The 27,064-nt window shown below is 39.8% G+C and overlaps 2 protein-coding genes across 2 annotated transcripts in view; both read right to left on the bottom strand.

Annotated features, from left to right (window-relative positions):
- Positions 1 to 27,064, bottom strand: part of Cad87A (cadherin-87A) — a 107,640-nt gene that overhangs the window by 22,717 nt on the left and 57,859 nt on the right. The gene's annotated exons all lie outside the window — the stretch shown is intronic.
- Positions 938 to 4,096, bottom strand: LOC122405846 (uncharacterized). The gene is made up of 6 exons (XM_043410865.1): positions 2,725 to 4,096; positions 2,442 to 2,651; positions 2,000 to 2,362; positions 1,648 to 1,916; positions 1,355 to 1,523; positions 938 to 1,271 (listed from the first exon to the last, which is right to left on the bottom strand). Exons 1-6 carry the CDS (start codon positions 2,957 to 2,959, stop codon positions 1,126 to 1,128), a joined length of 1,392 nt encoding a protein of 463 aa, XP_043266800.1. The 5' UTR covers positions 2,960 to 4,096; the 3' UTR covers positions 938 to 1,125.

The raw sequence follows: 27,064 nt of genomic DNA, 5'->3' as shown, positions 1-27,064 counted from the left end.
TAAATCGCGTTCTTATACCTTATCCAAAGGGAATGAGGCGGCACTTGGATTCCCACCAGCAGTGTAAAATAATGGGGGTTGGAAGCTGCGCGATATCGACGCCAAATTAATCCCCGATTATAAACTCTCGCTCTCTCCCTCTTTCTCTCTCTGCAAGTGTGTGTTTCTCTCCCCGGGACTTGAGATTATTTGTCGACTTCATCTCATAACGATCTTCCAGTCTGGTTCCTCCTTCTCCTTTTCTATCGCGTGCTTTTCACCGACATCAGCGCCAAACTTTTGCTTTCGCCCTCTCCTTCCCGACTAGAAATTTTATGGGTGGTCCTGATCAGGTATCCCCGATTTCAGCATCAGGTCCGGACTAGGAACCCTGATCAGGACCTAGCAAGTCTTGTAACGATTCTGGAACATAAGGACCTGATCAGGAAGACCGATCAGGTCCTGAAAAGGTTCATTTGGAGATCCTTGTCGGAAAACGAGGTTATAATATAAATAAATATCATTATCCTTGTTAAGGTCCCGATCGGGTTCTTTTGAAATACCTATGGAGAAGCAGGGTTATCTTATAATATATTTTTTCAAGATCAGTACTACATATATTAATAGACTTTTTTTATTCAATCAGTTTTATTCTGTTAGTTTATTTTTTACCACATTTTTTTTGCCGAAAAAGTACTGTGACACCAAGAAATATAAAAAAATATAATAAAAAAAAGAATTTCATGAAAAAAAAAATAATTTGATTATTTTTAGCTTTAGCTTTATATATTATTTCCTGGTGGTAAATAAAGAAATTAATTATTCTTGTAGAAAAAGAAAAAAGTAACTTATCATTGTCATGAATTACTGAGAGTAATTCATTGTTTTTCATGAAATCAATTAAAATGTACATTTCTAATTGTTTGTTCTTTTTATTAAAGAAATTTTATTTCTACGTATGTATGCACGGGCAAGAAAAATTTGAACCAAATTACCAAGTTGTAAAAAAAAGAAGTAAGAGAATAATATCCTTAACTCCTTTCTTTAAATTTTATATATTAATACAACCCAATTTTTTTTTGACAAAAAGAACAATACAATTGGAAACTTACAGTTTAAATCTTTCGTGATATTTTAATGTGACGTTCAAGTTTTTTGCGCATTTTTTTTTCGAATATTTCCTTGGCCGTCCCAATCCTTAGCGTTGTTAAAAACGATTCGAACAGATTCTTTAAATGTTGGTTCTGTTAAATTCGCACCATCTTCCTCTTTGAAAACTGATGAAACTGCATCTATAATAAAACAAAAAGCCTGTTTATTATAATGAGCGATAACCAGAGACTCAATTTAAATATGAAAACTCCATGTTATTTACCTTTAAGACACAAGTATAGTTTGGATTCGCTGAACACATGTTTGCCAGTTACTGCTTTCGATGTTGTGAACGAAAGAGCTAAATCGCGTGACATGTATTTTCGAATTATTTGACCCATGTTTCTCCGCAGGCCAGTTTTCTTATTAATAGACAATAGTATTTGACGTATCTGTAAGAATATGTTTGAAACTGTGAAAATCAAGGTCGAAACTGTTTTTAAAAGTTTGGCAAGTTCAAAAATCATTTGAAGAAACTATACAAAAACACAGTAGAAAGAAAATTTCAAAATTTACCAATTTTTTCCGAAACTGCTCACTCGTTGCTATCTCTTCATTGAGTTTATTGAATTCATCATGATTTCGACATGGAAGTGAGAAATCAAGAACCTCTTCAGTGAAGTTTTTATTCCAATCAATAATATCATCATTTGTTGGTTTGATTGTCTGGATAGAGTTTTGAATGGAATTTAAAGCCGCTGACAGGTCAAGTATTTGTCCTTGGATTTGGCCAATCTTATAATTCAATGAATTCAGCTTTTCCCCAAAGAATTTGAACAGCCGATCTGAAAAAATAGTGTTTATATAGTTAGCGATAATGATCAAAGTAGTTACATGAGTTTGGAATTTTTATAAAGTCTTATCTCACCTTCGAAACACTGATTAGTACTAGTCGAAGGTAAATTTTTCTTGGCATTCCCAAAGGCTGTTGAACATTTTTGAGGATGTATATCAGTTTGAAAGGAATTCAAGCCCTCGGAATGCTTGCTGGTGCTCGCAGAGAGTATATCTTTTTTTTTAATAGCGACAAATTTTCCTGAACTTTTTTGAGAATTTTGCTTTATTGGTGATGCGATAGAAGAATTGTTCAAACTCTCTAATGAAGTATTGTCGCTAGATTCTTTCTCAGAACTTTCCACAGGATCGGAAAGCTTTTGTCGAGATGGTTTTTTCCTTGGAATTTCAGTTTTCGTTGCTTGAGTTACATTTTTACTTTTTTCTTTCTCCAATACTACAAAGAGTGAAAACAAATTGAGGTTTAATCTTTTCTCATTGTAAGTTTGAAATTGTTTGTTACAAAATAGTCTTACCTTCGATGGGCATCAAATTATCATTGAGGTCGAAGCTTATGTCACTCAGTTTTTCCAAAACCAAACTATCTTTCAATGGAAGAGATTTGAATTTAAAACTTTTTTTATCCTGAATTGCTTTTTTCTTCGCATTTTTCTCACTATCTGTTGAGTAAGCATACGGTTTCTGTTCCAGTAAAAGTGCTTTTTCTTCTGCTTCTTCATAAGTAGCTAGAAAAATGATTATTAACACAAAATGTTTTGCCATCAATTAAATCAAATAAAAAAACTTATTGAAACTCACAAGCTCTTCCTCGGAGATCCACCGGAAAACTGGGCCACTCGTCTAGTGGTTTTTCACAGTTTTTTAACATTTTGTGTAGAATGGATATTGTTTTTTTCGTATACGGTTGCGGCATAAATTTGCACAACAATGTGTCTGTAGCTTCATCATTTTCGAGCCACGACGTAGGAACAATATCGATTTCCTTTTCTTTTTTATCACTTATGAACATCACTAACCTATATTTATATTCCATCGTGTCACTCTTTCAGTTTTTTTTCTTAATGACGAGAAAAACGAGAAACAATTCGAATGACGAAACACGTGGCTGATATTTATTTGTAACACTTTTTGTTATTTTTTTGTTTTTACACCGCACAATTAACACCGCAAATTAAAATAACCACTATCAATAACCCGAGTGTTACCCGCACGTGTAAATGAAACGATGTACGAAACACGCGAGCACGCGGCAAAAACGTGGGAATACCTGCCAAAAACGCGGGAACCCGTATAGAAAACGCGGTAAACAGGCGCGCGGCGCGTGCGTTGCGATGCTACGGTGGCGCTGGTGTAACAACACTGCTCTACAAGCAGTTGTTTATCAACATGGTCACTAAAGTAATTTTTTTTTCTCCAACATTATTTTCTTTCACAAATCTAGAACCCACAATAATCGATCGAAAAAACAGTGTTTAGTACGGTTATGGATTTTTTTTAATGTTTTTTTTTCGTAACATATTTATCACTTCAATGCATTCTGTGAAACAACGGAAGTTTAATCGCGTTAATGAAGCAAAGGCATAACGTACATTTTTGTTTCATTTACGTTGTCAATACAGACGTGCACCATTTTTCGTTGAACTTCGTTGAGGTAAAGTACTGCAGCATTACCATTTTTTTTTCTCGAAATTCGCCACATTTTGAATATTTCCGAGCTGCACGGTTGTTCATAAACTGAGTTCTTTTTACGCATGAATTCTCCTTCTATCATAAGAGAATTAACATTTCCATCCACGGGAATGTATATACGTCCAATTTGGAAAACACGATCGTTTGCCAATAAAACTGTGTTGTTTGGGTATTTGTCCGTGATGATTGAGTTTTTGAATTGTACCCGTTTCACATTTACTTCACCTAAATTGTTCGGGCGTAATTGTCGTAATATTTGCACCGTTTTAGGTTTTTCTGGCTTTTTTTGGTACTTGGAAATTTCATTCAAGCGGCGACACAATTGAGCGAGAGGGTTTTTTCCATGCCGCAACAATTTTTTCATTTTTCCCAATGTGTTTTCAAACGGATAAGCAGTGATTTTTGACATTGGACAATTCATATACTGAACATCATCAGCCAAATGAATCAGACCATGCATATTTCCAATAAGAGATCTTTCTCCGTATATTGTTGGTGCAAAGAAAACAAATAGCTCCAGTAAGTATTTTGCATGTTTCCATTTACTAGTGGCTAAGTCACTAGACCATAATATTCGACATGCAATATGCAGGAATAAAAAATGTCTATAAACATATTTGGGAAGTATTTTTTTAAAAATAATAGGACCAGCATATAACAAAATAAATTGAAATTCTGTTGCTTTGAATTTTTTAATTTGAGAGAGAGATCTTGTTGCTCTTTGAAAATCATTTGGTACTTGGAAATGAAGTTCTGTTAATAATTTAGTTAATCGTCTTTTGTCGATATTACTTAGTCTGACTGTCTTTAAATCACCATCTAACCAATACTCGAAAAGCTTTTTCATCACACCGAGAAAAAGGAGGTGCATTGGGTCCAATAGGAATTGATATATAAAATCAATTGGCGGTTCAATTTGAGTCAATGGACTGATCCCATTATGATGGTGTTTATTACTTTGAGCCCGGAAAGCAGCATCTGTTCGCAGCTCTTCAGCAGTTGCTGAATAAATGGTACGGCCATCCTTTCGACGTCCGCGTACTGTGCATCGCTCACATGCATAATATCCTCCGGCATTGATGATACATTTCAAGATAGAACGAGCAGGTCTGTCGCATATGAATGCTTTAATATTGACGTCAAAATGTTCTTCATCAATAAAGAATCCATGGCGTTGAAGTACGTTTATTTCTTCAATAAATTTTTCAAAATATTTATTCAAGTTTTCTGGTTTTCCATCACCGCAACAAATGGATACTGGAAATGGCTTGTAAACATCAGGATCGTTGAAAATTTTACAAAGAATTGGCCAAATTTGTTTAGAACTTGATTTGAAGAGGGGTAATCCGTCTACATTGAAAAGTAATTCAATTGAATTGACTTCATGCAACGCTGGATTGACAGTGCTCTTGAGATTTTCAGCAATGCCAAAATAAACAAGTTGTCCATCTATATTTTCACCAAAATTCTCAATATCACAACTCATACTGTTGGTTCCTAGAAATGTTTTGGCACTTTTTGGTAAATTCGGATAATTGTGTCTTAATATGTTTAATAATCCCTCTAAACGAGAATGAGGTATCGGTGGATTTGTCAAAGCCCATCGTCGTATTTCCTCAATGGTCTCAAATTCTTCATCTTCATTTTCATCGCTGCTTGTTTCCTTATCAGACTCATCATCTTCGACGCTTATATCATCACCACAATATTCATCTCCATGATCAATTTCAGCTTCCTCTTCGGCACCCAATCCTTCGTAATTCCTTCTGTGTTCTTCTAATTCTCCGTTGAGATCACAAACAACATCAAAAATTTGACCTTCTAAACCAGAACTCTCTTTGTTATGATGATCATTATTGTCATCAGTATTCAAATTATTAAGTTGTATGGGAATCTCACGATTTCCTTCACCTTGATCATCTTGTTGTGAGAAATTTCCTAATTCTTCAGATCCCTGAGAAGTATTTGGCATTTGACGGTTAATATCACGATATTTTTTCACTCTTAACCGCGTCAACTCTCGAGTTCTCCGTCGTGAATTTTCGTTTTCATCAGCCATAATATGAACTAAAGCGTACCGCACGAACAACTCTTGTTCAGAAATTCATGTACACTTATATCATTTTTCACTCAGTTCATTTACTTAAAATCAAACTGTATAATATTTAACTTTCGACATAATAAACATTTGGTGGCGAAACAAAATCTTCACTTCAAATATTTTTCTTTTAATCATCGTGTCAAGAATTAACAATCTTGAAAACTTTCCACGGGTGACGAGAAACGGAAATATACTATTATTTAATCACTTTCATTATATGGGGAAATTCAAAATTACATAAAAAATTTTTGAATATAATTGAACTTATTTGAATAAAACCACAAAACTCTTTATTTATTTTTTCCAGAATAAAATTATCGTAAGCGATTCAAGGCACGACCCAACGAAACTAAGTCAGAATAAGCGTGTTATTATCATAGCAGCGCTATAGCGAAGTAACCGTTCATCAGCTATAAAGCTATAGGGTCACGGATTCGCAAATGCTATACAAACAAAGGCGCCTTATTCAAAATAAATTTTCAAAATTTTCTGCAACTTATAAAGTCAACAAGCTATTTTTGCTATGACAACATAGCTATTTTGTTTATGGATTAAAAATGATTAACATCGTTTTTTCAAATCGCACAGCCGTTATGTTTGAACAATATTTTAATAAATTCATACAAAATTGAATTTTAATAAGTTGTTTCGATTCATGTAACTCATCCCATTTTAATCTCATTCTAACGTAAAATCCAGTAACAATTACAGTGACATATAGTTCTATTTTTTTTTTTAATTGCTTTCGAGAAGTTACTTATTTTCATCTTTTTCGAAATTTGTCACACGCAGTCAACATTTATTTACTGCGTTATTTTTTACCATGCTTAAACCTCTTCAGGCAACTAGCAGGTGAACCTTACACAGGCTGTCCACACTTAATCCTTATGAGAACATTATCGGGTTATCCTCAGGCAGGTTCTCCACACTAGAACCATAGATGAACCTTTTGTGGAAATCATTCAGTGTACATTAATAAGGTTATCCATGCACGGATATCATGAGGACCTTATAAGGCATACCACACTTCGGATAACCTTATCAGGACCCTACACAAAACCAGGATATCCTTACCAAAATTTCTAGTCGGGTTGGTGCATATACACACGTATACGTACGCCGAATGGATGCTTCTTGCACCTGGGCCACGAATAAATACAACAAAGGCGAGACTACGAAAATGCCGCATAAACTTCCGTTACTGCGTTATTAAAGGACTCGGATTCTACGATTTACTCGAACTTTGTACACGCTTTCAAAATCTCGTTACGAACGATCTTCGCGATTGGACTGAACAATCAATTTCTTCACAAGATGTACAATACAATATTGACTTTTGACAATTATTTATCAACGATGAACGTCTTCTTAATGAGGTTTTCAAAGTTTCCGAACGAACGTGCAGCGCATTCAAATTATTGAGTTTAGGGTAGAACGGTACCTCTTTTGCGGGACAGGCGGTGAGGGGGGTACTCCTATGCTTTAACACGGTAAGTCTCTCGTCTTACCAACTGCACGTGAATGTAGTTTCTGCATGGTTTTCAATTTACATAAAAAAAATGATAATTGTGTACTTTTGGAGAAAAAAGCTTCTTGTTTTATGTTTCAGAATATCAAACATTCGCTTTGACAGCAGCAATGCAGGGTTGTGGTTTTAGTTTTTGATTGGTGGCTGCTCTGCTCAAACTCGAGGGCAAGTTATTAGTCGCACTGTTTATGTATAGCTATACGGGGGTGCGTTGATCGATGCGACGTTGCCGCGTTCGAAGCTGCGTCCACCAGAAGAGAGACAAATTTAATTTATTCATTTTCTTTTGCTCATTTCAGATAAACGATACGGTGAAATCACTGCAAATTTCGTTTAATCAAAAAGTGGCTTTTTTAACAGCAGTTTTTCAATGCTATTTTGCACTTTTCTATAAGATCGAATGTAAGAAACTAATTCAATTTTCTCAGAAACAGTATGGTCGAACCCATTAAAATTTTGCGAGCAAATAGCTTACGCACTTTCGAACGTATCTACCAATTTGCATCAATGACGCTGAAGTTTGCAACGTTGGAGTCCAACGAAATGATTTTTAAAAAGCCTCCAATTATTCCAGTAATTCTCCAATTTCGTTCCCTGCTGAATATGCAATTGATAGTTTTTCAACCTGCACCGATACTTCGTGAAATAAAAAATTGGTCAATTACAAATGTTTTTTCCTACATTTCGTTGGACTCCAACGTTACAAACTTCAGCTTCGTTTTTGCATCAAAATCCCTGTTTTTTTGATATATGATACCGTACCGCCAAGAAACTCCGCGATGCTCTGTAACTAACTGAGAATCCGAGTAATCCAATTACTCGATTGCGAAAACTCTCGAGAGCTCCGGTGTGATGGAAAAAAAACCGCGTGCTCGTTATTTCGATAAGATTCGCTTTCTCCGTTGAATGACGATTGATCAATTATATACAGGATTGAGAGGAAAGGTTATTGAGTGTCGAGAAAGAACAACGGACGGGATGTAACGTCAACATTGAAGCGGGAATAAAATAGATCGGTTCAACCGTGCCCACGACGCTGAAGTTTGCAACGTTCGAGTCCAACAAAACGAATGAAAAAAGCATTTTTTATTATTCACCAATTTTTAATTTCACGAAGCATCCGTGCAGGTTGAAAAGCAACGAATTGCAAATTCGGCAGGAAACGAAATTGAAGAATTACTAGAATTATTGGAGGGTTTTTCTAAATCGTTTCGTTCAACTCCAGCGTCATCCGTACCCGGTTGGATAAACTTTCGAATTCGTCTTTAACGAAGTTAATCCGCAAACTCACTTTTCTTTCAAGGATTATCGGTTTATAGTCGCTGTATCATCGCTCTATCGTAACGTACATTTAAGGACTCCATTCGTAACGTTCTTTAAGGTCAAGTATCTCCTTCGGTTTTCTTGCCAGACGAGAGAACCAGCGCATAATCGACAACGGGACGAGATCACTATAGCAGCTTTCGGAAGAGAATGAGCTCTGCAGACAATCCTGATATATATTTATACACTCTCATGGATAGATGGGTACAGTGGCTGCGCGCACCAACTGGGGCGAGAGAAGGAATACTTCAAGCACTGCACCGTATTATCTCGCGCCGGCGGCAGTAGCCTCTTCGCAATCAGGTCGAGCTCTTTTCGGCGCTGCGTTACGATATATATTCACAGCCAAAGTATATCCGGAATAGTCTGACACTTGCGGGGGAAAAAGAAGGAGAAAATGTACGGGCGATGCTATCAACGTCACATTTTGCGTCGCAGTACGTCAGTTTCAAGCATCGCAGAGGGATTTGACGGCCACTGAAAAACGCAGAGTACCGCCTCTGACATTTGACATTTTCGTGTAAATTCCCTGCGCAGTTTGCCCATCGAATTCTGCACGTACGTACTTCGAGCGAAGTTACATCGCGAACAGTTATTTCGCTCGGTTTACTCTTGCGTTTGTAACTTGAAATGTCTTTCGTAAAGGAGCAGAAAAATCGATGGACGAGGGGCAAAAGCAGGCCGGCGCTCGGAAGAGAAGAGCACACGAATCGCAGGGAATAAACTTCGATTACAGCAGCGTTGATCAAAGAGCCCCACACTCTATAGAAATTTGAAAAAAATCAAGTTCCTTTTTCAACATTTCTTCGAGACTGGGCAGTATATTTTTAAGGCTTTTCCAGGTACCGGCCAGTTGTTTTTTCGCTTCTCCTCATTCCACACACTCCAAGAGATTCGAAATTTCGCTTATTCGCTTTTTACACAGGATTCCTTGATATGTTTACATGTACAGGTTCATCGAGGAAAGTGTCGGTGAAGATTCTCTCTCGCGCGGTACTCGCTTGGGAAATGGACGTGAAGTGTTTCTCGAGTATTTTAGATAGGAAAGCACCTCAGTCACCGGCATCGGTCCGGGGCTGTGCGATAGAGAACGAAGACTCATTTATTAGTCGGTCCCATGAGCGAGCCACGGACTTGGAAACTTTGGACACGGAGTGAGTTATAGTTTGCTGTGGATTAAACGCTCGTGAAACGAGACCCGAAGAGGAACCTCTATGCGCGGTTCGACGTCAATGCTGCCCGCGCGACGCGTACCGCGCGTCTACCGATGCATCGTGCCATGCGTGAATTCATTAAAAATGGTGATTCCACGAGAATAGAAAATCGGAATCTCGCGCAGACGCGTTGAAAATAAACAATAATGAGGAAAGCTTCGAAGCGGTCGGTACAAGCGCCCTGGATTATAACTTCGATCCCACCAGCAGCGAAGCTCAACGAATGCTAACGAAAACCACGTACGAACAAAGTCCGAGAGCGATTGTAGTACAAGCAGGGAAGAGGATCAATGGGCTTCGAGATGAACGAGTTAAGACTCCCCGAGCGTATAGCTCGCCACGGAGAAATGGGAGATCAGTTCATCCTACAAACTTATCGAAGTCCTGGGGGGCCCCCGGAGAGCAGATAACGAAGCCTGCACCGAAATTTTGGCTCGATTCGCTGCTCGATTCTCGTCGAAAATGATCCTAACTTCGCGCTGTTGAAAAATTCTTCCCTGACGCATTAGCAATTCTCATTGTAAGATTTACATTTTCGAAAATTCTTACCAAAAACTATGGGATATGCTGGATTTTACGAAATTTTCTTATATCCAACCAGAAATATCGAAAGACCATCTTTTTATTTCGAGATTAGGGAAGATGACCAGCGCCAAAATGACCTCTGAACCGAGTGGAAAAACTTGTACACAAGTGATAAAAGATAACAATGGTCCATTCAACGAGAGGGATGTAATTTTACCGAGAAATGCGGCCACTTTGACTGCATAAACCACGAGGAGGAATCTCGTCGGTAGAGATACGAATTTATGAGCAGCACACTATGTACATGCTTGGATCGCCCTCGCCGAGACCGTTTCGCATATCCCTTGGATTATTCCAGTAGCCTCGTGAAATGCGTCCACTGGTAACTAGCCTAGCAGGATTCTATCGTAAAAGCATTTACGATGCTGGCAAGAGCGATCCTCGATTAATAGTCGAATAAGCTCGAGATGCTTGCTTACATTCGGATCAGAATTATAACTAAGATCTTGAGTCTTTTATAGCTTATACCGAAGCCCGGAAGAACAGCAATCCGATGGGCAAAATATTATCTGAATTTGGTCAAAATTCGGATAAATAATTCGAAGTCGCGCGTAAAGCGATAAGAAAATCGAACATTCGAAATGAACTCCAAAGTCTTCTGCACAAAGATTGTAGCAGCGAAATATTATAGACGATTTGAGAAATCGTGGATCAGATTTCACTGGAACGCTCTGTGACGCTGAAGTTTGCAGCGTTGGAGTCCAACGAAATGATCTAAAAAGTCTCAAATGATTCCAGCAGACCGCCATTTGTTCCCTGCCGAATTTTCAATTCGTGGTTTTCCAACCTCCACCGATGATTCGTGAAGTAAATAATTAGTGAATTGCAAATCTTTTTTTTCGTTCATTTCGTTGGAACGTTGCAAACTTCAGCGTCGTTCGCTCTTTCGTGGCAGGAAATGAACGCGCAGAATATTATTGAGGCGTCCACGAGCTTTTCCCACTGCAGTTGACGAAAAGCGGCGCAGAGCTCGCCCGAAGTAGAATATCCAAGTGATACGTAGCCGCGGCATGAGGCCTGCTCGTGTGTTTGTTTCTGACGCCCGTCATTCTGTCGAACAATTGGTGGCGCCCGCATGTCCTCATAGCTGCTTTCTAATACGCGTCGTTTACCGACTACAATGTAACATTCGGTTGTCCGGTCGGGCGGGGGCGCTGCATGTGGAGGTGGCAAAAATGGTGAATGACACGTGACAACGGCTGTAGCCGGGTGAAGCTAGTGCCCGGAAAAAAGCGTCAACGGTAAAAAAAGCATCGTCCGGGGCTGCTGGATTGGGCTGTCGTATTCCGTCACAGGCAGTGATTTTTTTTTAACCCTCTGCGTTTCTGGCTCTCTGTCTCTCTTCTCGTCCCCAAAAGCGGACGACGAATCTGTCGCGTTATTCATTTCGACTGCGACTGCTCTTCGAAGCAACAGCTTTTGGAATATTATCAATCAGGAAACGCATTGATGTGAATAATGAGATGCAGCATTCAGGGATGCGAGGATTATTGCTTCGCTCGGAATAGGAGGAAATCGACACGTTGAATACTCTGATCCTTCGATGTAGTGGCTGATCCATCAACGACTCGACTGCTGGACAACCGCGGTAAATAATTCTGCACACAAACGAACAGTGAATACGCGACGAGTGTGTGTAGTTTCTTGAGGGCTCATGTGTCTGCGTGCGCGTATGCATAGATGAGCGTGTTATCGTACGCCATTGCTCACGATAAAGGTGATGAATAATCGGACAGTGGGAAGGGGTCGCGCGTGTCTGTGAATTCTCCGACGGTCCGTCCGAGGGATCCTCCCCTTGCGATACTCCCGTAAACCATTGCTCGTCAAAGAGAGAAAATTTGAGGAGTGAGAGCGCGAGAACGAAGAGAATTTCGATGGATGAGTGAGAAAGAGATAACTGCGGGGATGGTCGATGCAAAAGCGATGGAAATTCCGGTTCGATCAGCCGGGGTGTTTACGATCGATAGTTGGAGCTCATGGACCGTTGCGCTGTGACTCTCCCTGCATTGACTGTTGAGTTGAATTGTAACACGCGGTAATATTTACATGCGCGTTGGATGAGAGGAAGCTCTTCTGGGCTCAATGGACATCCGTTTTCGTCGACTATTATTTGGGTTTCCGCTTATCGATGCAGCGAGCGGCTCACTTTGGAGGAAACTTCCCTCGTGCTACGACCAGCCAACTACATACCTCATCCATGGATTCCAGCCACTCATGCATCGCCGAGCACTTGGCTCGAACCGTCCCGACTTGATAACGCGAACGATGAATCGTCACCGTGATATTTCAATTATTATCACAAAAGACCTCATCGTGCGAGCCTCCTCGAAAGGAAGTGAAAACTCAAAATCATCACGGTTTCTGACAGTTTAGGCTACGGGGATGCCCAACTGAAAACGAGATTGGAATATTGAAACATTTTGTCTAATACGCATATTCAACAAAACGATTCCATACGGGCAACAAAACTTGGAATATTGTGACACTTGGTTTTATACTGAAACGAACCTTTTCAAACGGTCAAAATTTGCTTGACTGCGGACAGAAAATTATTTTTTAATAGGTCCAAAATAAGATTTCAAAAATAACAGTTGTTTCATCCTGAAGTTTCCAAGTTATACTTGATTAAATGTTATCAAGATCAGTAATTTGTCATCAGGATCGATTGTCAGAACTATTCAACTCCTCTCCAATAATCCAGGCAACCTTGTTTACATGATTACATATTTGTATAGTTACGGATATGAACATATTCTGGCACGATGATTGTATTTATCGAGCCTTGAGAAGACTTCGTTCCGCTCGTCAGACATTTCATTGATATTCAACTGAGTCAACTGAATCTTTTCGTCCAAAGGTCGTCTATGCGAGGACTTGTTCACTAATGGACTGACTTATTCCGAGCTCTGTTGCATCTGAGACTAGTACATTTATTTCGTTACTCAAGTAGTTTGGGTAATTTACGCTCATAAATCTCTATTGAGACCCTTTTTTCATTATTAGGCCGACTATACTTGAAGTGACATAAAATGGAGTTGAAAATTCGATACGAAATAATGGGAAAATTACTTTACACGAGCCTCTTAAGAGGTTATATTCGCTAGTGTAAACGCTTGAGAATTCAACACTTTCGATGAATTTTTTTTATCGATTTCTTATTGTACTCATGATTAAGATTTTTGCTAATTCTGTTTGTTTTACCAAATCGGGCGAAAGAGAACTCTCTAACATAGGTAACCAGGGAAAATTTTGTAATTTCATGGTTTAAATAAATTTTAATGAAATTACCGAAAAATCGAAGGTGACAAGATAGAAATGAGGTCGACGCAATTGGGAGATCCGCATTATTACTGCGCAACAGTTGCTGCCGCAAAATTGGAAAATGATAAAACTTGATATTCCCGGCACGGAGGCCCGATTGGATCGAATTAAAATCCAATATCCGTTAATGGAAAAATTTCATTCGAATTTTCGCATATCTCACAGAAACGATAATTCCAGCAACAACAACAATAACAAAAACACCCACAGATTACCCCGCGAGAATCTTTCATAGGCCAGCGTGTGAGATGAGTCTCAATAATTTTATGAGCTTCGCGCGCTCGTAAAACTGATTAAATTATTGTAGAAATTGTGAGAATTCGTATCCGTTAATCGATTTTTTGGAGAGACTCACTAGGTGGTCGACTGTACCACCGATTTCCGAACGCTTTACTTGCAAAAATCGACGTTATTGATTTCTATTTTAGCACACTTCGACATACTCGAATACCGCAGAAATCGTATTAACGAAACTGCCTAATACGCACGCACGTGACTCAGTGCGTAGGAGTGCGTCGATTGAAATGAAACGACGTAAGAGGGATGTTGAGTCGTTCAAGATCAACACCGCGCAATGTGAGAAGAATGGGATAAGAGATGGGGAGATGGGGGAGTCCTTGAAACTCAAGGGATTGCGGAGGAAGTTAAGTCTCGCGAAAAAAAAAACACACACACACAATGCATTAGTCGTGTATAGATATACGTTTAATATTTATATCGGCAATCCATTTCACGGGTGGTTCGATAGAAAGTCGATAGAGCGAGATCGTGCAAAAGATATGGATTCTTATTTCCTCTCGGATGCCCTACCACCATACGAAGCAACGTTTTTCCTCTTTGTACCCCACGAAGCATGAAAGCTCCAAGTGTCGGCTTCGATCTTTGCTGACTCGACGTGAGAGCAGGATCCAACGCGGCTATGTATCACTTACAACGTATAAAATGACGTACTTTTCACCGTGAAAATGTTCTCCTCGAGTCGAGATCGCGGACGTTTATATAGTGTAGAATAAATAAAAATGTAGAAGAACATGCGGATACGATGTTGCTAAAATCACGCAATTCTTTCTATTTCATCGTGCGACAAAAGAACAAGGAGAATAATTGCGCACGCGTTTAATTGCAACCAGAGAGTGAATTCAGAGGGAGTAATTAAATCTGGAATATTCCGAAATTAGCAAGAGGCTGAAAATACTGCGAATAGGTTATGCGGAAGGCACACGAGCCGAAGGGCTGAGAGACAAAGAAATACACTATCGAGTTAGTACGGACAGCCCTTTTCAGAGCGGACTAGCCGAGAGTTGAAATAAAAATTAGTTGCTACGGGGGGCACTAATGAACGGCTCTGTGCTCCATCACTACGGCTTCCGGTGCCTCTGTCCCGCTTTCCTCGCTTTTTTAATTATTTAAAAGGCTCCCTATACGTTCTACGGCTTGCTCGTGATTCGAATAAAATCATGAGTGAGTATGCCGCCCGACAGATGCTGACGAAAATTTACAAAAGCATAGATCAACAGCCAAAAAAAAGGTCGAGCTCATCACATTCGCTTCTCCCAGTTCTGCTCAATTTTGTGCTTCGCTGTCTCACCGCTACATTTTCTCATCCACCACAATGGGCTTTCTTACGAACTTTTGCCACAGAGTCGTCGAGAAATAGGAGAGATAAGCAGTGGCCAGTGGCACGAAACGAAGGGTCAGAAAGCCCCTTGATCTCTTCCGACGTGCATGCGGGAAGACCGAAAATACACGAAACGTAAATCAACCTAGCAAATGAATTATTTTCTCCACACTACGTGCGTCTGTGCCAACAGAGTAATTCGACGTAGAACGAGAGTTTGTGGAACGGTAACGTGGGAAAACATCGATTAGCACATTGTTGAAAAGCGAACCCGTCTTCGTTAAAGAAAATGTACGATTTCTGAGAGGCAATATAGGAATTTGTTTAGGATTCAGTGATTAGGGTGATAAATATTGATTCGTAGCAAGATGAGAATCGTGTGAGACGATGATGAACCATTTATCGAAGAGAAAGTTTCTTTATTTAATAACATCTTTCAAACACGCATACAAACAAAATTCGGATTTAAATATCTTCGTGAAAATTTAATAAAAAAAATATTTTTAGCAACTGTTTCGGATACGAAGGAACGAAAGAGACCATTTTTCAAATACTATTTAAAAAAAAAGCCTCAGTTTCCGGTGTCCTTGAAAATGTCTTTGTGTAAGCTTTTTTCAATACACAAAAAAAAACGGATGAGAAGAATCATTTTTCGCAATGCCCGCACTGCTCCGGAGTCTTGAATTTTTTCTTCCTCGAGGCGTCAGCTACAACGGAGAAATACAGACACGAAAGAGGATCTGTCTAATGGGACTCGACAGTTATCGGTAAATTTAATATCATCACCTGCACAGCAGGTCACAATGTGGCAGAGGCTCGTAGCTTGAGGTGATAATGGAATTAACCCTGTGGAGACAGGCCAGAAGTGCGGCGGTAGAGCGTCAGGGCAAAATGGAGGCGAGCGCGTTTTGTACTTGCATTGTACACAGCTCGAGTTCCAGTAATTATGGCACGTTCTCCATTAAGACCCAAGCAACTTTGCTTCGATATGGTTCTCCAAGTATCGTTTACGAAGCATTGTTGAAATGAAAATCATTAACAGTTTGATGCACTTGATTGAACATTGTATATGAGGATGAACGGATGAAGTTTCGGAGCTGTCGAGTGGGATTAAGGAGTTTCGATACAGAAGTCCAATTATTATTAAGAAATTAATCAAATTTGGTGATAATGTTCTTCAACATCAAGCGCGAAGACACAATTTTTTTTCAAAATTTTCTTCTACTTACATAGTTATGGAGTAATTACGCATTAAAGCAGATTTCTTATGCCCGGAAATACCTACCTATATATATATATATGTGGAAACGCTACGCTTGTACACGTGAACTTTAGTGATCAATTACTCGATAACTGTGTAGAAGAAAAATCTTAAAAAATGTGTATTGTCAAATTTGGCACTAAAGAATATGTTGACCAAATTTTATAAAATTCTGAACTTTTTGAAATTTTTCATGTTTTTAGCATGGTTTAGCATGGCAACATTGTATCGCCTGTAATCGATGGGAAACGAGAAAAAAAAATGAGAATCGACCAGAGGTTTAAAAGAGTGGAACTCAAAATGGCAAATGTAGGGAGAAAAATTCTTGGCTTCTTTTGTTTGATGGAAATGGTTGGAAATTCTATCGATTTGTCTCGTGCTAAGAGTGTATTTTTGTTTAGCACTTGAGCAAATTGAAAAAAAAAAAAAATGTCCATAGACAAATAAGTCAGTGTTTGGTGACAAAAGGAAATAAATTGTATTTCGAAAGTATTCAATCGTTCCACTTTAATTGCTCTCGCTCATTGATGGCTTTTATTCGTCTGTACAATGGCGTACACGTTGCTGGTCGTTCAAGGCATATAACGCTGTCAGAATGTGGAGTGCTAGTACATCTGACGTGCGAGAAGAGCAATCAGTTGAGATAATTGCTACTGCTTTTCCTTTCTAGCTATAATCCCGCAGTAGAACGAGAAAAGTGCAGTCGGACAACAAGCGAGAAAGATCTCCTTTCACTCCGCCACCTCTCCCGTTTCCTCACACCCTCGCGCTCATTTCTCTTTTACCCTGAAAGCAATTTTCCTTCGTGCACCAGACAGATATTTTTCTCTTATTCTTTTTACCCATTTTTATTATATTTTCTCGAGTCTGTCATCAATGTAATTACGTGTAACTCGAGAGGGAATAATTTTAGTCGGAATTTCGTTGGATATAGTGTAGCTCCTCTGAAAAATTATGCAGGCGCATCTGAAATACTGCTTCACATTATTCTATAGAAAAATGAGACACTTTGGTATACGGAAACGAATAGAAGATAAGCTGAATCCTTGTTCAAACGCGCGTGTCGCAGGTGTTTTGAGAGTAGAAACGATTTGGGGCATTGAAAATTCGTCAGTGAACACGCATTTTCGTTCTCTCGTCTCTTTATTCCTGACGACAGAAAACAAAATTCCAATCAACCTGAAACGATTCTCTGCACGAAATTCTCTTTTAAAAAACCGTAAAATCCTGCTTCGGAGCGATGGATCGAAGGTTGAGCGAACTGTCGATGACAGGCAGGACTAAAAGCCGCGAAAACCGCAACTAAGCCGATAAAGTTAGGACGGACTCGTCTCCCCATCTCCGTCGCTTCCAACCTCACTATGTCGTTCGCGCTTTCCCTCTTTCTTCCTCGTTTTTCCCAACTATTTCTTATCCCTCGTCGTTCTTCCAGGCATCCTTCTCCGGCAGGCTCGTCGTCATTTTCTCGGTTACGTTCCACCAGGTTTCGATAAGCTCTTCAGGATCGATCGCTCGACATCAACGAGAAGAGAAGAGAGCGCGTCTACCAGGACCGAGGCTAAAGCCTTTTCTCCTTCTTTCTTTTTCCTCGTTGTGGAAAGAAGCTCAGGATATGAAACGTATATTATATACGTGTGGATATATCATCATATATACTAAAATATATATAGAAAGTGAAGTAAAAAAATGCCTCGCCTGCGAGCTATGTATATTTGTCTGCCATTTATATGTATATTTCAAACGTGTATAACCCGAAATATAATACCGGGAAATGTGAGAGCCGGAAGAGAGCCGAAAAACGTGCCTTCAACATGTTTCTCTCCTGTTGCGAATACTGCTCCAACGTTATCCTCAAAGCCACCGAGCGAAGTCGAGATCGAGTACACGAGACGGAACTCCGACAATCGAATTGGATAGAGAAAACGATAAAGAGGGCAATATTCGCGTTTATTATTTCCGAAGAAACGTCAATTTTTTTTTTCATCTTTCCATTTTTTCTTCCAAGAGCTTTTCGTCTCCCGCAAAATCGATAAAACGCGTCTCAGAGTTGTTTCGTCACAGCGAGCGTGCAGCTTCCTTACATGCGAAAAGGAAGGGAAGGCAGCGAAAAAAAATATAATAATATAAAAAAGTGGGAGGAGACGAGAGAAAGATGGAGCCGCGGCGCGTAAAGCTACATTAGCCGGGAAAGTGGTCGGGCTCGTGACGATGTCGACAACGACGCTTTTCGAGCCTGAATGATGGCGAATATTTTTCATTTCCCCGTGTACATCCGGAATATCTCACGTAACAGCACTCTCCTGTCGCCTCTTCAAACGTATACGCGTAATGTATAAATGTATTAATATTTATGGGTGTATATGCCCGTGGTATATAAATGTATGTGACATCATGGGAACGGGTGAGAGCCGGTTGAACGTGCGGGCGAGAAAAACGCCTGTGATTTTTATCTTCCCGTTGGAACAACGTTGTTAAGATGATGAATGGGGAAAAAAGCTTCCGCTACCGAACGTTATTCGCAACCCCGCTTGCCTCCCTCGCTCTCCGTCTCGCAGTGCCGCGAACTTTTGTGCTCTTCGGTATAGAGGTATATACAACAAAAAATTGTATACGGAATAAGATAAATTATAAAAACAAAAGGAAATGCGCGCCGAATAAAAAAAGCGGTTGCAGGCGAAAAATGTGTTTTATTTTTGGCGAGCCTGCGCGAGACAGTTAATTTAACTTCTGGTGGGCAAAGAAAAGTTTGTTCAAAGCGTTAAATTACAATTAATCACGATAAAACGAGCGGCGGAATGCGGAACGAAGGGAGGGGGAAAACAATGTCGGACTCTGCGCGTGCGAATTTTACGGGTTTTTCATGAAGTACTGCTGAATGTTTAATTAGCCAGGGATAACTTTTGTATTCGCGTTTCGTGGAACACACTCGTTGACCCATTTTCGGAAAAGAAAATTCGTTTTTAAAATAAGCATTTTAAGTACCGAGACCCCGCCCGTGGTTGGAAAAAATGAAATATGAAAAAACGGTTTCACGAGAGTTCATCGCACTGCTAAATGGCGCAGACAAATCACGGGACAATATCGAGTTGACAAATATCACAGGACACCGAAATAACCCAACGAAATACTACAGTGCAATACTTAATATCAGTACGCGCTATCTTTGGACGAATGTGCTTGAATTATGAGTGTCCCAATTTCCTAAATAACCGACAACTTTTTCCATATCGTATATCGTTTCTCCCCAATAAAATCGAGTCACCCAAAGACCGTCACCGAACCCTTAATTTCGTTGATCCAAATCGCTATCTATTTCAATATCATTATCTAGATATTTTGCGAAATTTAATAAATATTTTGTCGCGCGTACGGGACCAAATATTTAAGTTAAATTGAACATTTATTTTCAAGCGTTTCAACCAAATTTTGTTCGCCAAGCATTTAGAACGACTGGGAAGTGCCATGAGCAGTTTTCCTGTTAAAAATCCAAGACTGCTCGTTGAAAAGCTCATTCCTAATAGATCGATCATCAATAATATAAAAAATCATACTTTATCGAGTAATCGAGACAGCAGTGTCACAAAAAAGGTCAACTTCCGGTTTAAAGAGAAATAACGTCTACGGAGATTTGGTGTAGCGACGCGTAACAGCAGAGATATATGGGATTGGCAAACCTGATCGTACTTTATTTCAATTACACCCGAATCATTGAGATTTCAACTCGTCGGTCATAATTTTTATGAACACTAATTTACCATAATTGTCGTCCACTAAAATCGACAAACTGAAAAATATAAATATTTCCTTTAGACATTTCGATTGAAGTTTCTCCCGCGAGGAAATAGTTTTACTTCCCCAATGTACTCTTGATAGTAGACTTTCGATAGGGTTGCTGCTCGATCATTGCGATAACCTTCTTATACAATGAAGACAGAGTGCCTCAAGAACCATTCTCGCTGTCGCTCCGAACCGTTATTCGTTCCTCTGAACGCGAAGAGAATGATTTTTATCACTGCATTTACAACGATTGGAAGACACAGCGTTTCAAAGGCTCTTGCAATTAAGGGAGCTGTACCGCGTCGATGAAATGGTAGAAAAACGCACGAACATCTGGTCGAAAGAGCTGAGACCAGGAATGCTTCGCTCTTTTAAACACGAATGCGGGAAACGTTAAAAAACAATGAAACTTTATCAGCGTACAAATTTCCGTGAAGGAGCAGCCCACCGGTGTGAGTAATGTAAATTCGCTAAGCCTCAGTCCCCACATCGTGGTCTTGGTCGTTGCACGGTTGGTCCATCGGACCGAGGGTAAGGAAATTTCTGGCGTGTACGGGTCGATGTGTGTGCGTGCACACGTATGTACGAGTGCAAATTACTTGAGGTTTCCGGCAACTGGCGCTAATTGAATTCCCGGATGAATCGAGTGCCGCAAGTGTGCACGCGTGTGCTCGTGTCCGTGTGGCACTTGCTTGGAATATTGGCTCTTTTCAACCCAGCAGAGCTCGCTGCAGCGATGTAGGATCGAGAGAGAAGCGACGTTGCGTGTTTAACCCGGGAAAGGGACGAGCAGCTCTCACCCCCTGTGATCCTGCGCCCGCACTATCCAGCTGGCTATTTCTCCATGAATAGAGCAACGAATGACCTTGTTCGTTAACCGCTACGAGCTTCTAAACTAGCAAACTGCGAGGAACGAAACGCGGATATTCCAGTTGCAATTCGTTAGTTCTTGACGCGCGCGCGCACGCGCTGCGAAATCGGAAGAGAAATATTGGGAGAAATGAAAAAGACAAAGGGAATACGCTCGAGCATGAAAAAACATGCGATTGCTCTGCGCTACTTTCGCGTACGGATTAATATTTTTGTATTCACCTCGGGATCCGCGCAGCTGTCCTACCATTAGCTTTCGATTTCCGAAACTGCTGCTCTATACAAGAAAAAAAAATACTTTTTCTCTCCATTTGAAACTCCCCGAAATAACGAGGATTTTCGATACCCCCGGTGCATCGTTGCTTTTATCGACGCGAGAAGCTCCGAATTAAACGTAACGATGAGAGCGAACGAGAGCTCAGTTTCGGCTATTCTCGGAATCTTTTTCCCCCGAAAGTCGTGATATTCTTAACCACGTTTTGACTTCGATGGCTCAGAATAAATCACACTTTTGTTGCAATTTCTACATCGCAGGTCTATGAAAAGTAGAAACGAAAATGGAATTATCCCTCGTAACGACGACTCGAAGCCGAGTATAGAAGAGGGAAATTTTAACTGAACGTACGGAACAAAAGTTTCGGCGAGCGTCACCGCACTTTCGAATACAGAAATGAGATTTTTTCGATTTTTTGTTCACCAAAAAAGAGTTCATTGAATTTTTACTGAGGCTTCGTATAGAATACGTCAAATGAAATATTCGCTCATTCGAGAAGCTCTATTCAGGTGCCACGAACTATTTATTTTATTGCACTGGAACGAATCGAATGGAATTTTGTTGTCCTGGATTTAGTCGAATAACGCAAAATACGTTGCATCAAATGGAATAAATAAAGAGCACAAAAAGATATTAAATTCGAAGCATAACGCAAAGCCATTTCGGTTGATCCAGTTATTCTCTGTGCCCAGTGCACTCAAATATTTATACTCGATTTCAAAATCGCCAAATACCACGCGCGCAACTTCTTACGTAGACATAAAAATAAGTCACTGCGCCCGGACCGAAGGAATAACCGCACAAAAGAATAAATTTTGTTTTTCAGACGATGCAAGAAAAGATTTCGATGGCCAGGGTAAAATCAATTTGAAAGAAAAAAAGCTCAAGTTTGTATTGTATTGGCCAGCACGAACCGTACAGGAGTAATATTAATCCCAGAGGAATGGAATCCAGGCGAATCGAATGCGATGAAATGAAAACGCGCCGCGAAAAGCGCTGGTCGAATATTGCTTCGGATATATCGTAACTTTACCGTCTGAAGTGAACGCGCCCGTACGTGTAGTAGAATTCATGCTTGTGGTAATGGAAAGAAAAAAAAGTTTACAGAAATCATGAAACCGTGGAGACCATAACGAGAAACATGTACGAAGTAGAAAGTCCCTCCGCTCAGGAGGGCCGAAGGGTCGAGAGGGAGAACAAGACTAGAAAAGCTCGATAGACCGTTTGGGTTATCAGTAGCGCCTCCTCCATACTCGCGTGGAAAACGAGACCCGGCGCAGGTAGCGCGTTCTTTCCCGAACAATAACCGTTCGGAATGGAGAGTAGGAGGAGATTCGAGGCTAACGCGAGTACGAGTTAGTTCCTCGCGCGCATGCCTGCGTCGTTCATGCTTTTTTGCAGATTGCTATTCAAGAAAAATACATGCAGGGGATGCATAAGAATTCGGAAAATTGAAGGCGCCCAGCAGTCTCAAAATACTCGTACAAAAAGTACGCACGAATCCTGATCGAACATTTGTCCAAAAGTGAAACGAAACAAGGCCTTTCCGTTTGAAATTTATTTCAAAACCTTTGCCAAACTTATCGAGTATTTTGTGACGGGAAAGCTTTCAGGATTCAATGTCCAGGGATTTACGTTTTGCAAACCGAAATAAGCTGGTAAACGAAGTACGACCGAGAGTGTGATAACGATGTTTTTACTGGTTGCGGAGTTATGAGATAACGAACAGGAAGAAAGAAAAAATAAGGACGGAAGAGATGGTAAAAGCGAGCAAAAAAATGACGAGGGAGACGGCGAATAAGAACAAGAAGCAGAAGAGCAAACAAATCTCGAGATTTATAATAGTGAGAAATAATGGAAAGAAACAAGATTTTGTTTGGATCCCACGAAAAAGAGGGATGAGGCACAAGAAGACGTTTTCATTTTTATCAGATGAGAATGCTGCGAGGTTGTCTCGAAAACGAATAGCAGCGAAGGCGGATAAGGGAGAAAAGCTGGGAAGGAAGTTAGAAAAAATGGTTTTACTTTAACGGAGAAATGCGGGGTTGGGATTCGGGGAGAGCGCGCAAGGAAAACAGAGTGAAGCGTGGAGCGCAGCGGTTGCGGACGGATGGAGAACAATCGGTGTATACATGGGCCTCCTTCTCGTATAATAATTAGCAGTGGCGGGTTTAGCAACGAGTTTTATGCTTCGGTATATGCGCGCGACTTATGCATAATTCAGTGTTGAGGAATCCGAGGGCTTTTCCAATAGAGTTGCCCCCGCGGCTCAATGTATATTAGTCTTCGTAGTGTGTACGAGTGCGGAGGTTGATGTTCGGAAGGCACAGCGACAGTAACGAAGCCCAACGAGAAGTGAGTTAGGTGGGTTTGCACATTTGCCATTCACTGTCGGTTGCTGCGTCTCCATTTGGCTTCGAATAACTCAACTGCAAAAAAGTGCGTACTTCGAAAATATGATCCAATGATCTCGAGTTTAAGGTAATTTATGCGCGAAACGATTTTCTTAAGAAAGTCTTGAAATTTACACAGAGTTTAAATGGGCAGTCGACTGACACGCGTGTCAAATATTAAAGGATTCGTCTTATTTGTTATTGAGATAAACGTGTTTAAATATGAAAAAAAAATACACAGGGTTGTAGGCACTGTGCGTGAAAAATCATTTATCTTTCTATATTACGAATGAACGCTTCTTACGAAGTTTATGAAAAAGTACACAATAACAATGAAATATGTAATGAAAGTTTGGGAAATAATTCGAGACGATTGTGCTACCAGTAATAAAGGAAAAAAAATAAAAAATAAAAAATACGTCAACTTTCAATATTTTCTGAAATACTGTAATTAAGGAGGGTGGATCGAGAATTTGATAAAATTTGGTGATAACATTCTTTGGTATCAAGTATACGAATACAATTTTTTTCAAATTTTTTTACCACATGGTTATCGAATAATTGAGCGTTAAATCGAAGTTCTTATGCACGAGTGGTATAACTGTTTATATGTAAACTCTATGCTTATACACGTGAACTTTAGTGTTCAATTACTCGAGAGCTATGTGGGTAGAAAAATGTAAAAAATATCTTTAAAGAATACATTTACCAAATTTTATTAAATTCTTATCATTTCGAAATTCTTCATATTTTTAACATGGTTTAGCATGGCAACATTATATCGTCGCGATCCAAGCTCCTTAAATGTGAAGAAAAATACACAGGGTTGTAGGCACTATGCGTGCAAAATCGTTTTTCTTCCAATATTCCGAATGAATGCTTCTTACGAAGTTTATGAAAAAGTACACAATAACAATGAAGTGTGTAATGAAAGTTTGGGAAAAAAATTCGAGACGATTGTCTTACTAGTAATACAAATATATTACCTTAAGGAAGTTGAGGCATTAGAATGAAAATGATGTCATCGCTTTTAAACCGATTGCATCTTATAAAGTGAAGTGTAAAAAAAAAATCAGTTAAATTTTCAAACAGTTTAGGAGCGTCGTTGCTGAGAAAAATCAATAACAATTTGGGCCAATTAACATGTAATCTTATGGAAGTCAAGACACATTCAGTGATATCTCCGTTAAAAATGATGCTAAAAATATGAAATTTTTTGGGCAACATGAGCAAGGCTTGCTGAACAATGTCAATTTTTTTCAGATTTATTAGGAAATTTGCTGAGATTATATTAATAATAGTCTGTTTCCCGTGCAGTTTTTTGAGACTAGGATCGTCACCGTTCGTGTTTTCGATTGAGCTTTCACCAGTTTTTCGTCTTTTTTTCCCCAACTTTTCTTTAAAGTGTATGCAACATTGTCAAACTGTAAACTGGCCTAACTTTTGAAAGGTACGGGTCATAACTTTTGGGTAAAAAAATGACTGTACAGCCTCAACTTCCTTAAATATTTAACGAAATTGGTAACGAGCACTGGTATAAGCTCACGTTTGCTTATTTCGGCAATTTGTTTTTTCTTGGTTTGGCCCATTCCTGTCACAGCCTTCTGTCTTTTTATTAACACTTTATTCTTGATCCATTTCCCTTTGCGCTCTCCAATGCGATTTTTTACATAAAAAACTATACTATTTTAGCCAGGTACGAATGAAACTTCGGGTTGAGTCAGTAATGGATCCCCGATTAATTACGACGCTGAAGTTTCCAACGTTGGAGTCCAACGAAATGATCTAAAAAAAACTCATAAATAATTCCAGTAAATCGCCAATCTTGTTCCCTGCCGCATTTTCAATTCGTAATTTTTCAAGCCGCATCAATAATTCGTGAAATAAAAAAATAATGAATTATAAATGTTTTTTTCCTTCATTTCGTCGAACTCCAACGTTGCAAACTTCAGCGTCGTGATTAATTAATGGCTCGTAATTCCATTCGCCAAAAGATAAGTTGAACAAGTGTATTTACAATTTTGAATTAATAACTCTGACATGAATTCAAAGTGATTATATCTTCAACTAGCGAGTCAAAAATCGATCCAATTAGACATCCATAAAATGCGATCCTTCGCGGGCATGATCTACCTTAATGAGAGTGTGAACCGGAAGGAGAATAATGAAAAGAAAATTCCCATTCGAAAGCGTATAAACTTCGAGCAAAGCAAGAACAAATCCGTCTGCACGATGAGCAAATTCGTTTGTAATAATAAAAAAATAAATAACATCACGTGAACGCGAGACTCGTCTCAAACTGCTCGACAGTTAGCAATTTTACGAGAGTGACGTGACAATTAACATCGTAAAATTGATCCGAGTTACTCGAGCGTGATGGAATTGTTGTTGGTTTAAATATAGACATATATGCGCACATCGAGATACTCTCCTGTTACAGTGACTGATATATCCATGCATGCATCAATCTCTCGGCGCCAGCCTCATCTCGTTTTTATACATAAATATATATACGTAAACGAATACACATTGTCGGATCAAATGTTATCCGTAACGATGAGAGGATCCGCATAGTTGGGAGTGTGCGGACCAGGAGGTGCAGCGAGACTCCATCAACAAGAGGGTGGAAATGATGGAGAGATCAATACGTTTATGCATCTATGAGTATGTGGTCCATAAGGGCAAAGCGAAGCCTGCGTGTGCATCGTGTTCGATGCAGATTGGACACGGCGCTCTCAAGCGTATCCGCTATTGAATCTGGGGACTCGAAGAACGAAAAGACAAAGAGGAGGGAGAGTTTAATCATAGCTGGGACTCGACGCGGTATCCGTTGGCCGTTATAAACCTCGCGTGATCTATTAACAGTTATTGTAGGGCTTACTGGAAAAAAAAAGTATCGCAATAATTGGAATGAACGGAAATCCGACAGTAACGAAGCTCTCCGAATCGTCAACTCTAAATTGTACCAACAGTTGACTTTGATCTTACCAACTGCTCCGAAATGGAACTCTCGGAGGTCACAATCCTCCGGTTTTCAGGCGGCTGGATATTTTCGATCGAATACGCCGTCTCCCGGCCATCGTGAACACACCGAGAAATTGAGAACACGGCGACGAGTACACGGAAAAATCGATCGCAAACCCCGTGTTTGACCGTCACCGCATGAGAAGATATCGCGCAGAAT

Source organism: Venturia canescens, chromosome 1 (genome assembly GCF_019457755.1).
Source record: "Venturia canescens isolate UGA chromosome 1, ASM1945775v1, whole genome shotgun sequence".
NCBI lineage: Eukaryota > Metazoa > Arthropoda > Insecta > Hymenoptera > Ichneumonidae > Venturia > Venturia canescens.
The sequence above is the reverse complement of the archived record's forward strand: the minus strand, read 5'-3'. Positions and strand labels throughout refer to the sequence as shown.